This window comes from Eubalaena glacialis, chromosome 18 (genome assembly GCF_028564815.1).
Source record: "Eubalaena glacialis isolate mEubGla1 chromosome 18, mEubGla1.1.hap2.+ XY, whole genome shotgun sequence".
NCBI lineage: Eukaryota > Metazoa > Chordata > Mammalia > Artiodactyla > Balaenidae > Eubalaena > Eubalaena glacialis.
In genome coordinates, this window is record NC_083733.1 from 58,281,340 (window position 1) to 58,293,542 (window position 12,203).

Genomic DNA, 12,203 nt, shown 5'->3' on the forward strand with positions numbered 1-12,203 from the left:
TTGCGCGCCTTCTTTAACTTGGCTCTCGGGACTTCCCTGGCGGTCCAGTGGTTAGGACTCCGCGCTTCCACTGCAGGGGGTCCCTGGTTCTATCCCTGGTCGGGGATCTAGGAGCCCACAAGCCGTGCAGTGTGGCCACAAAAAAAAAGGTAATTTGGCTCTCACCCCAACCTGCAGGCCAGGGCAGGTATGATACCATTTTTTGGATGAAGAAGCAGGGGTTCTGGGCCGGTGGGGAATGGACTGGCTCAAGGGCACCACCCAGGAAGGGCCAGCGCAGGACCTTTCCCCATGGGCCCTCCGCATGCCATCCAATGGTGACCCACATTCATTAATCATTCATTGTTCCCTGCTCTTAATTTTTCCTCATAATCTAATCTGTATTATTTATTTTTCTCCAGTTTTTAAAAAATTAAAACCATATATCATTGCCGATCGTAGCTAACAGGAAGAAGTGTGGACAGAATCCACAGGGCTCTTGAGGCTTAGAGAAAAGATTTCGGGCTCTGGAGGCAGACAATGCAGGCCTGGGCCGGTGTCCCAGCCCCTCCTGTGTGAGCCAAGTGACCGGTGGTCACTTTCCTCTCGAGCCTGCATTTTTCTGTCCTGGAATGGGCTGTAACCCATGTGATAACAGCTCCTGCCACACAGGCAGTGCAGTCTGGTGCCATTTCATGTTCTAATGATGGTAGCAGGACAGAACTGGGTACTCCTAGCATGGAGATGTCTTCTAGCTTTGTTTTCCTTGAGGACTGTGAGAAAGGGGGCCCACAACATGAATCTTGAGATTTATTTATTTTTATTTATTTTTTATTTATTTATTTTTTGGCCGCGCTGCATGGCTTGCGAGATCTTAGTTCCCCGACCAGAGATTGAACCCGTGCCCCATGCAGTGGAAGCGTGGAGTCCCAACCACTGGACCGCCAGAGAATTCCCGAATCTTGAGATTTAAATTGGCTGCCTTTCATTGCAAAGTGCTTTTAAAGATTGCAGGGGGTAGTTTTTCTGACCTGTGATCAGGCTGAGCCCTACACATTAGCAGCCCAAACTTGGCTTTGGGGAAATCTGGGGGTTGAGGTTAAGGTTAAGATTACCCTCCCCCACCCTGTTTCTGAGGTGTCCCTTTGCCTGTCTCCAGAAGGTAATCTTCTAAGTGACCTAAAGAGGGAGGCGGGCACTTGAGGGTGTCATTCTCTCCTCCAACAAAATCTTCATCCCACCTGGGGCACTAGTCACCCTGCGGGACATGAGCGACCAAGGTCTCCCTCTGTCCCCACTTGTCTCCTTTTCCCTGTCTCTCTCTGTCTCTGGGTGTCTCTTACTGTTCCTTATGGGGTGTCTCCTTGCAAGGCCTGTCTCTAAATCTCTCTTGCTCTCTCGTCTTCTCCCCGTGTCTGCCTCCTGTGTTCTCCAGGCCTCGGAGCTGGGAATGACCTCAGCGTTTTACAAGTACATCCTCACCACCATGGTGCGTACCCCCTGCAGCCCCTGAAGCCCCCATCTCCCTCTGCAGCATCTGCCCTGACGTGGGCCCAGCCCCTCCCTCACCCCCTCTTCTCGGTCCCAGGACTTCCCCATCCTGCACCTGGACGGGATCGTGGAGGACTCCTCCAACATCCTGGGCTTCTCCATGTTCAACACCTCTCACCCCTTCTATCCTGAGTTTGTGCGCAGCCTCAACATGTCCTGGAGGGAGAACTGCGAAGCCAGCACCTACCCCGGCCCCGCGGTGAGCTCACACCCTCGCCCCTGGCACACGGGCACCCTGCACACAGACACTTCCGGGGCCCCTTCAGGCCTTGGCCAGTTGTGCTCAGAACCTTCCGGTGCCCCACTCGCTGTCTGAGAACATCCACGAGGCCTCACAGCATGGCCCTGAGCTAAGTCTGACCCCTTTCTTCCTCTCCACCTCCCAAGCCGCTCCAGCCACATGGGTCTCCTCCAGGTGCCTTTGCGGCCCCAGCACATGCACACCTCAGGGCCTTTGCACTTGCTCTTCCTGCTGCTTTGCGTGCACTTCCCCAGGGAACTAGCAATTTGCTCCCTCCTCTCCAAGTTACTGCTCAAATGTCCCCCTATTTACAAAATGGCAAACTACCCACTATTTTTTTTTTTAATATTTATTTATTTATATATTTTTATTTTTGGCTGTGTTGGTTCTTCGTTTCTGTGCGAGGGCTTTCTCTAGTTGCGGCGAGCGGGGGCCGCTCTTCATCGCGGTGCGCGGGCCTCTCACTGTCGCGGCCTCTCTTGTTGCGGAGCGCATGCTCAGTAGTTGTGGCTCACGGGCCTAGTTGCTCCTCGGCATGTGGGATCTTCCCAGACCAGGGCTCGAACCCGTGTTCCCTGCATTGGCAGGCAGATTCTCAACCACTGCGCCACCAGGGAAGCCCACTACCCACTATTTAGCCACCTTCCCTGCCAGATTTTTCTCCATAGCATCTATCTTTGCTTACCTAATCACCATGTGGCTTGCTCTGTGTTTTGCTTAGAGGTATGTACAGATATTTAGCTTGTAAGTTCCACTAGGGCGGGCGTTTCTGTTTTGTTCACCATTGTATCCCCAGCATCTAAAACCACCTGCTCAGAGTAGGTATCCGATAATATATGTTGAATAAATGCAAACATACAAAAGATGCATATTTATGTGTATTTGTTCACAAACATCTAGCCATACACCAAGATACCGAGACACTCCTACGTGCACAGAAACTCACACAGACACTGAGCCTTGCAGTCAGACATGTGCGTGCAGGGCCATTGCACACATACACGGACAGAGGAGCATCCATCCGCACCCCGCACCTACCTACCCAACACGGATATTCAGACCTTCACCCCACCCAGCCAAGACACGCTCTCCCAGACACACGTCCCATGTTGGCAGTCACCGCTCGGTGGCCAGTTTGTGTCGAGCCCTCACTGTGTGCCAGGCGCTATTTTGAGCACTTTGCATGCATTGTCTCGCTTGAGCCCCACATAAGCACTCGGAGGCAGAGATAACTATCACCCTTCCTTTACAAGGGAGGAAACTGAGATTCTGAGAGAGGTGTGGACTTGGCTCTCTACAGGAAATAGTAGAGCCGGGCCTCCAGCTCAGAGCCTCCCAAGCCCTGGACTCATAACCGTTACGCTCTCCTGCTTCCTGCACATCAGGCCCACCCTGTATATAGACAAATAGGCACGTTTGTCCAGCCCCACCCACATAAATGTGTCCCCAGACACACTCAGACAGGGGCTGTGGCTGTCTCCGCCCACCCTCCATGACCCTACATCAGCCACAAAGACACACGGATCCCTGCGCCCACCAAACATTCCCCCTGAGGGTGACAACTGGCCATCCAGGCAAACCCTCTCAGACGTGCCCTTCCCCAAACAGACACGGGCCGCACGCAGTCAGGAAGAGCTGCCCCCCTGGCGGCGTGGGCAGCATGCACGTCTTTCCCACTGTCATCTCCGATCCCCTAGAAGACCCTCCTCGCTCCTGACCTGCGTGGTTTTATGTTCCTGGAGAGAGGAGAGTTGTCTCAGGGCTTGGGGGTAGCACCACGGGGCTTTGGGGCTCCCCTGGCTGAACTGCATCTTTCCCATCCCTCCCCATCTCTGCCCCCCACACACCCCACACCCCAGCTGTCAGCTGCCCTGATGTTCGACGCCGTGCACGTGGTGGTGAGCGCCGTCCGGGAGCTGAACCGCAGCCAGGAGATCGGTGTGAAGCCGCTGGCCTGTACGTCGGCCAACATTTGGCCCCACGGGACCAGCCTCATGAACTACCTGCGCATGGTGAGCCGGGAGCGGGGGGCGCCGAGGGGGCGTGGCAGCCTGCCTCCCGGGGGGGTGCTCACTGTGTCCACCCTGAGGCCCCCCTGCCCTGTCCCCCCACCTCCAACCCTGGCCCCCGCCTCCTGCTCTCCCTGGGCCTCACTCTCCCGTCTGTCTCTCCTCTCCCGGCCTTCCTCTGCCTGTCTGCGCTTCTCTTGCCCCGCTTCTTTGTTCCATCTCCTCTCGTTTGCTGGCATGTTGTCTTACTCGTTTAACTGTGGTCCTTCCTGGTCCCTCTCCCTCTCTCTCGTCTCCTCCATCTCTGTCTCTTCCCCTCTGGGCCCCTGCCACCCTTCCCTCTGCCCTCCTCCCGCCCTGCTAGGTAGAGTATGACGGGCTGACTGGGCGGGTCGAGTTCAACAGCAAAGGGCAGAGGACCAACTACACCCTGCGCATCCTGGAGAAGTCTCGGCAGGGCCACCGTGAGGTAAGCATCCCCAGGACGATGCCAGAGCCTGGATGGGGCTGGGGGCGGGGCAGGGCGGGGCGGAGCCCAGAGGGCTGAGGCCTCCTCAGACAGGGCCTGTGCTGACCGTGCCCTCTCTGCCTCAGATCGGGGTGTGGTACTCCAACCGGACCCTGGCGATGAACGCCACCACCCTGGACATCAACCTGTCACAGACACTGGCCAATAAGACGCTGGTGGTTACGACCATCCTGGTGAGTGGCCCTTGTGGGGACAGGCGATAGATGAAGGTGCCTTTCCTGAGCGGTGCCCCAGGCCAGTCCTAGTGAGGAGGAGGGATGCCTGGGCTGGCACGGCACACAGACCAGTGGGGACGTGACCCAGGCACCCAACAACTCCTGATTGTGGCCGCGACGTCACCAACCTAATTGCTGCTGGAGCAGCGGTGGGCACAGACTCTGCCATCAGAGCCAGGTCCAGCCCTGGGTGCTGCCAACCTGCCGATGCACGGCAGAGATGGGAACGACTGGCATCATGATTCCACGAGGCGGTACAGGCGGGGCGCCTCTCGCGGCGCCTGGCCCAGGGTAGGCCCCTGTAAATCACCATTGCTAGAGCAGTCGTTTTGTCACATTTGCCCACCGAGTGTGTTGACACATGCCAACTTATTTAATATCCATCTTGAAGAGGCTCAGAGAGGTGAAGCGACTTGCCCAGGTCACACAGCAAGTATAAGACATAGCCAGGACAAATGCCATGTCTCTTATAAGGCATAGCCAGGATGGATGCCGCGTCTCTGAGTCTCCAGAGCCCGAGTCTTAACCACTGTGCTCTGAATGTCCAGTCCTCTCCTTCCTGAGCACCAGCCGTGGAGATGGTCCTGCAGCCCCTGGGGTGTCACTCCTGCATTTTACCAGACCAGAGACCGAGGCGCCTTCGTGTGTCAGCGAGGATATATAGAGCACCTGTTCTGCACCAGGCACTGTGCTAGGCCCTTGCAGGTGTCACTCATTAAACCTCTCAGCTAGTCGGTGAGGTTTGTCCTATCTTCCTCCTTTTGAAGGTAAGGAAACAGGTCACAGGGCGAGTCCCTGCTGGAGCTGAGTGACATGCTCGGAGCCCCTGCCCTCTCCCCTGCACCCTGCTGCTTCCTGCCAGGAGGTCAGGGAGGGGAGACGCACGGGACCTGAGGAGCAGGAGGCTTCCTCTAGCAGCTGGGCTTCGTAGCAGCTGGGTCCCTGGCCCGCTGGCATCCGGTGTCTGGGGGAAGCCCCTCGGTAACTGTGAGGTGGGCCGGCTGATAGCTGTGGATGCTGAGGTTGACAGGATTACACAGGTTCCACAGGACGTCGGAGGCCCCCTAAAGCAGCGCGTCACAGAGCTATTTCCTCTGTCCCTAGGGAGCTCCTGACCTAATGTGGACCTCCCCCTGGGGAGGGCCAGATGGCTTACAGACGGGAAACCAAACACTTCGTAACAGCCTCACTCAGGGGCCCTGAGGACCAGGCCAGACTGGCTGGGAGAGGGAGCACCTCTGCACCTGTGGGAGTGGAGTCAACCCCAGAGGCTTCCTGGGGTTCTCGGTGGGGAGCAGGGGCAGAGGTCAGGGAGCGGATATCAGGAGAGCAGAGCTGTGACGCCAGGACGGGGGCCGGGGGGGGGGGGTGCTTCCATTCTTTTCCCACACTTGTCTCCCGTTCTCCCCAGGGCCCCTGAGCCAGTGTTGCCCTCTTCCTGACCTTCATTCTTCTCTTGATGGAGTCATTCATTTGCTCATTCATTCCACAAATATTTACTGAAGCTGCCCTGCGCCAGACCTCACACAAATTCTGGAGGCGGAGGAATGAGTCCCAGGTGGTCCCGTGGTCTCCCTATCCTTGAGTGGCCTCGGAGGGGGGATCCCAGTCTGATGGAGACAGACCTGGACACAATCATTTCCACACAGGGTAATAAGAGACCCCCACAGAAAGGAGGGGCTGCCTCAGCCTTCAAAGGCCTGAAGTAGGCTTCACAGAGAAGGTGGTGTTAGACGGGGCTTTAGAAGCTGTGTAGGAGTTGGGTGCACAGAGAAGGAGGGGCCTGGCCTTCCAGGCAGCAGGAACCACAGGAGCAGGGGCCTCAGGAAGCGTTTGCCAGATCGGATGCGGAGGCAGCGGCCTCAGTGTGCACAGCCGGACCTGCCCGTTCGTTCACTAACATTTTCAGACTTGTGTTTCAGGGCTGGGCCTGCTCCAGGCACTTGGGGATTCAGACGTGAGTCAACCTGGGCGCCGGGGACAAGAAGCTCTCAGGGCTTGTCTTATTCCCTGTTCTGTCTCTCGGGCCTGGGGTGGTGCCTGGCACCTGACAAACATGGAGGGGTGGTGAGTGCTGTGACAGAGGTGGGGAAGGGTCTCTGGAGAACTTAGTTATGCTTATCCTGGTCGTTAGAGACTGTTAAGCAGGAAGGGGCAGGGCCAGATCTGGGTGTCAGAAAAGCTGGGCCCTGAGGGAGGCTGCAGGAGAGAGAGACGCCCCAGGTTGGGGAGGATGAGGCCTGAGCTGTCTGGGGCTGTGGGCAGGGAGGGGATCTGATGTGGGATGTTGATGGGCTGGGCTGGGGGAGGGAGCAGGAGAAGGTCCTTGGTGGGGTGGAGGCTGGGGCTGTCCCTGGGGTGGTGCCCACACATCTGGAGCTGAGAGAGGGCGGGCTGGTGCCAAGACCGAGAGAGGTCCCTCAGGGAAGCTGGGGGTGCAGGAGAGGCCCCAGGGGATGGGGCTTTGCAGGGCCCTTCCGCAGCCTCAGGCCCCGCCCCCTCCCAGGGAGGTTCTCCCTTCATCAAGCTGTGACATCTCATCCTGCTCTTCGGTGCCTCTGGGGTCAGACAGACCTCACTTGCATTCCTGGCTTTGCCTGGACCTCAGGTCATCCAACTCTCTAGGCTCCATGCCTTCATCTGTAAAATGGGTCTAATAGTCCCACCTTGAAGGGCTGTGGGAGGATGGCATGAGATCAGCAGGCCCCCCTGGCAGTGTCCTGCTAGGAAGATGTGCTGAGCACGTGTGAATCCCTTTTCTCTCCCCATCTGGCATCATCAGTAAGAATAACAGTCGGGAATTCCCTGGCTGTCCAGTGGTTAGGACTCTGCGCTTTCACGGCCGAGGGACGGGGTTCAATCCCCGGTCGGGGAACTAAGATCCCACAAGCCACGTAGTTGGGCCAAAAAAAGTAAAGAATAGCAATCATCGTGGCCAGAGTCTTTGAGCTGTATGCTGAGCTCTTTGCTGGTGTTACTCGGCGTTCATGGCAGCCCTGAGGCAGGTACCGTTGTGAACTCCGATTTTCAGACAAAACTAAGGCGCAGGAGGGTTAGGTGACGTGAATCGCGCAACTAGAGGATGGCAGAGCCCACGTGCTTCTACCTTGCGCCACACCACGTCAATTTCTGCTTCTTTCCAAGCCCTCGCTTCTGCGTTCTAGGCCTGGCCCTGCCGTCCATACACTTTGTGACCTGGATGTGTCTCTTCTGTCTGTCCTCAGCTTCCTCCTGTAAAACGAGGGAACTAAAATATTCATAATAAACTGAAGCTTGTAAACTAGATCGGGGTCCTTTAAACTGCCCTCCAGGAAGTCTTGGATATGGAATTGGGTCCTGGCTTCATAAAAGGGTCCAGGCAAGCAGCTTGTGAGGAATGTTCTAGAACCCACCCTGCTTTAACATTTCTTAGTTTCAAGGGATTTTTATAGAAGTGTAACATGCATACAGAAACTTGCACAAATCATTAAGTGTACCACTCACTGAATTTTCAATAACTGAACACACCTGTGGGACCAGCTCTCCCACCCCCAGCTCTCCATATGCCCCTTCTGGTCTCTAACCGCCCCCCAGGTTAGCTTTGCCTGCTTTGAACTTCACATAAATGGCATCATATTCTATGTTCTCTCTCTCGTCTGCCTTCTTGTGCATGACACGTGTTTGTGAGATTCACCCACGTTGCTACAAATAGTTTAGTCTCGTTATATATGTCCTGTTATATGAAGGAACCGCGATTAACTTACCCACCAAATTGATGTGCATTGGAGTTGTTTCTAGTTCTTTTGCTATTGTGAATAGTCCTGCTGTGAACACCTTACCACACGCCTTTCGGTGAACATGTATAGGCATTTCTGTCGAGTGTATTTGCAGGAGTGGAATTGCTGGAGTTTTCCAGCCTCGGTAGATAACTGCCAAAGCATTTTCCAAAGTGGCGGTACCACTCCCCATTCCCACCGGCAGTGTGTGAAGGAGAATTCCAGTTGCTCCTCAGTTTTGCCGGTGCTGAGTATAGGAAGGTGCCAACCCTATTGTAGTTTTAACTTACATTTCCTTAACGACCATGGAAGGTGACCACTTTTTCATTTAGTGCCTATTTGGAACCTTCTTTTGGGAAGTCCCTGTTCAAATCTTTCTCTATTTTTAGAAAATTGGAATATCTGACCTTTTTATTGATTTGTAATCTATTTATATGTTCTGGATATAAGTTCTTTGTTGGAATATGCATTGCAGAGAACTTCTCCCACTTTGTGGCTTGCCTTTTCACTCTTGGTGGTATTTTTTTTGGCTGTGCCGTGCAGCTTGTGGGATCTTAGTTCCCCGACCAGGGATGGAACCTGGGCCCTCGGCAGTGAAAGTGAGGAGTCTTAACCACTGGATGGCCAGAGAATTCCCCTCAATCGTATCTTTTTTTTTTTTTTTTTTAAATATTTATTTATTTATTTGGCCGCGCCAGGTCTTAGTTGCGGCATGCGGGATCTTTGTTGCTGAGTGCAGGATCTTCGTTGCGGCGTGCAGGATCTTTAGTTGCAGCTTGTGAACTCTTTATTTGCAGCATGCGGAATCTAGTTCCCTGACCAGGGATTGAACCCGGGCCCCCTGCATTGGGAGCGCAGAGTCTTAGTCACTGGACCACCAGGGAAGTGCCCCCAGTGGTATCTTTTGATGAAAAGATTTTTAATTTTCCTAAAGTCCATTTTATCCTTTTCTCCTGGCTTTACGGTTAATGCTTTTATTTATTTATTTACTTACTTACTTACTTATTTATTTTTGGCTGCGTTGGGTCTTCGTTGCTGCGCACGGGCTTTCTCTAGTTGTGGCGAGCGGGGGCTACTCTTCATTGCGGTGTGTGGGCTTCTCATTGTGGTGGCTTCTCTTGTTGCAGAGCACGAGTCCTAGAGCGTGTGGGCTTCAGTAGTTGTGGTGAGAGGGCTCAGTAGTTGTGGCGAGTGGGCTCAGTAGTTGTGGTGCACGGGCTTAGTTGCTCCACGACATGTGGGATCTTCCCAGACCAGGGCTCGAACCCGTGTCCCCTGCATTGGCAGGTGGATTCTTAACCACTGCACCACCAGAGAAGTCCAGTTAATGCTTTTAGAATTTAAGAATTCTTGGGATTTCCCTGGCGGTCCTGTGGTTAAGACCCCGCGTTTCCACGGCAGAGGGCATGGGTTCGATCCCTGGTCGGGGAACTAAGATCCAACATGCCATGCAGCACGGCCAAAAAAAAGAATTCTCTGCCTACCCCAAGTTCATAAAGCTAGTCTCCTATATGTTTCTTGAAAACATAATAATTTTGCCTTTTACATTTAGATCTACAATCCACCTAGAATTGATTTTTATGTATTATGTGAGGTAGGGGGGATCAGAATACATTTTTTCCATATGGATGTCTTATTGAATGGCACCATTTATTAAAATGTTCATTCTTTCCCTCTTCAGCACAGTCTTACCCTTGTCATAAATCAAGTATCCATTTATGTGTGGGTTTCCAAACTCTCCATTCTATTGTCTGTTTGTCTGTCTTTGCTCTAATACCACATTGTCTTAAACACCACAGTTTTAAATTGTCTTAATACCCAGTAGGGTAAATCCTCCAGTTTTCATGTTCTTCTTTAGGATTGCTTTGGTTCTTTTGATCTTTTACATTTCCATATGCATTTAAATATCATCTCTAAAATTTTTAAAATATTTTAATATTAAAATTTTAAACTGGGGGTGGGACAGAAGTTAATTAAATAGAAGTAAGTAGCATTCAGTTTAATTCTACATTAAATAGAATTCAAAGCGTGTGGGGAGGGGAGGAGTGAAAAAATCCGTCCCCTTCCCTCTCCCGTCCCCCATTTTTTTCCCCATCCTCCCAGATATGTCTGAGCATGTACAAGCCCATACCCACTTTTTCCTTCACAAAGGATAGCATATTGTACACGTTGTTCTGTAGCTTGTTTTTTTCCTCTGAATATATCTTATAGAACTTGTTATTTTAGCAGTTGCCTGGGATTCTTTGATGACATCAATAATCTTTTAACCTGTTCCAAATTAGGCTGTTTCAGTCTTTGTTCCTGATACAAGAAATGCTGCCATGACTCTCCTGGACCTACATTTTTGTGTACAGGTGCATAGCCATTCGTAGGATGAGTTCTTAGAATCAGACTTAGCAACATCCCACTGTCCGTCTGTAATGCTGGGCTTCTGCAGAAGATTCTTTTTGAAGAAATCTGAAAACCTTGGATTAGAGGCTTCTTAAAACCCTTGGATCTGATGGTCTGGGGCTGCAGGTTGAGTGCTAGATCATTGTTTTCTGACCTTGAGTTCTGTTCACAGGCCTCAGTCCCTGTTTTTGGCTCTATCAGCTCCCACCCGATCCTGAGGCCTCGAACCCAAATCCACAACCCAGGTGCCTCAGTCTTGAATTTGAAGATCAGCTTGGCCTGGTGGAAGGAACAAGGGCTTTGGAGAGCACAGCAACTGAGTTTTGAATCCCAGCTCTGCCCAATCTCCCCTTCCTACTGCCCTGCTTCAGCTGTGTGACCTTGGGCAAGACACCTGACCTCTCTGAACTTCGGTTTCCTCCTGTGTACATCAAGAGGACTGTATGAGCGCCTGCCAGCTCTAACACTGGGTGTTTGTCTAGAGAATTCCTGATTTCTGATTCTCTAGCTTTGATATCCGGCCAGGACCCCCGTCTCTGTGTCTAGCTTCTCCCAGGTCCGCTCTTGTTTAGTCTGGCATAGGGCTTAAGAGCAGAGCTTTGGACTCAGCCTGACTTGTCCATCTCAGCCACTCACTACTTCACTTCTCGGGACCTGTGTCCTCATCTCTCAAATAGAGGTAATAATACTGACCTCCTACGCTGACAGAATAGCTGTCACACAGCAAGCCCACAAGAAATGCTAGCTGCTGCTGCTATTATTAGTATTATCTCATTCCTACTCCCGGTTCCACAGTTTTGGATTTGAAAATGTGGCTTGGGAGAGAGAGAAAAGCACTGACTTCCCTCCATCCCATCTCCCCTCAGCTCTGGGACTTTGTTGGGGTCCTGGTATCTAGTCTATAGGTACCTTATCGTACCTATCGCTGTATAACAAACCGCCCCAAAACCTGGAGGCTTCCAACAATAACGATTATTATTTCTCACAATTCTGCGGGCCAACTAAGCAGTTCTGCTGAGCTCACTGTGGTTGCGTTCAGCTGGTGTCTAGGCTGGGCTGTTGGCCGGCACGTCTCAGTTCACTCATTCTCCCTCATCCTTCAGCAGGCTGGCCTGGGCTTCCTTTTTTTTTTTTTTAATTATTTATTTATTTGGCTGCATCGGGTCTTAGTTGCAGCACGCGGGATCTTTCGTTGTGGCACGTGGGCTCCAGAGTGCGCAGGCTCAATCGTTGCAGTGCGTGGGCTTAGTTGCCCCACGGCACGTGGGATCTTAGTTCCCTGACCAGGGATCAAACCCACGTCCCCTGCATTGGAAGGCGGATTCTTAACCACTGGACTACCGGGGAAGTCCCTGGCCCGGGCTTCCTTACACTGGGGTCCCAAGAGATCTCTCTGAGGGCCCAGGCTCTGAAAGTCACACAGCACTACTTCCAACGCATTCTGTGGTCCAAAGCAAGTCTCGAGGGCCGCTCAGACCCAAGGAGTGGAGAAATCCGCTCTATCTCTTGACGGAAGGAGCTGCAAAATACTGG

The 12,203-nt window shown here is 52.8% G+C and overlaps 1 protein-coding gene across 2 annotated transcripts in view; it reads left to right on the forward strand.

Annotated features, from left to right (window-relative positions):
• The window catches only part of GRIK5 (glutamate ionotropic receptor kainate type subunit 5), a 51,001-nt gene that overhangs the window by 10,995 nt on the left and 27,803 nt on the right, over positions 1-12,203 (forward strand). For both annotated transcript variants that reach the window (XM_061174459.1, XM_061174460.1), the window contains 5 exons: positions 1,415-1,468; positions 1,568-1,729; positions 3,631-3,783; positions 4,145-4,249; positions 4,375-4,482. In XM_061174459.1, coding sequence (XP_061030442.1) covers positions 1,415-1,468; positions 1,568-1,729; positions 3,631-3,783; positions 4,145-4,249; positions 4,375-4,482 — 582 coding nt within the window. The remainder of the gene's footprint in view (positions 1-1,414; positions 1,469-1,567; positions 1,730-3,630; positions 3,784-4,144; positions 4,250-4,374; positions 4,483-12,203) is intronic.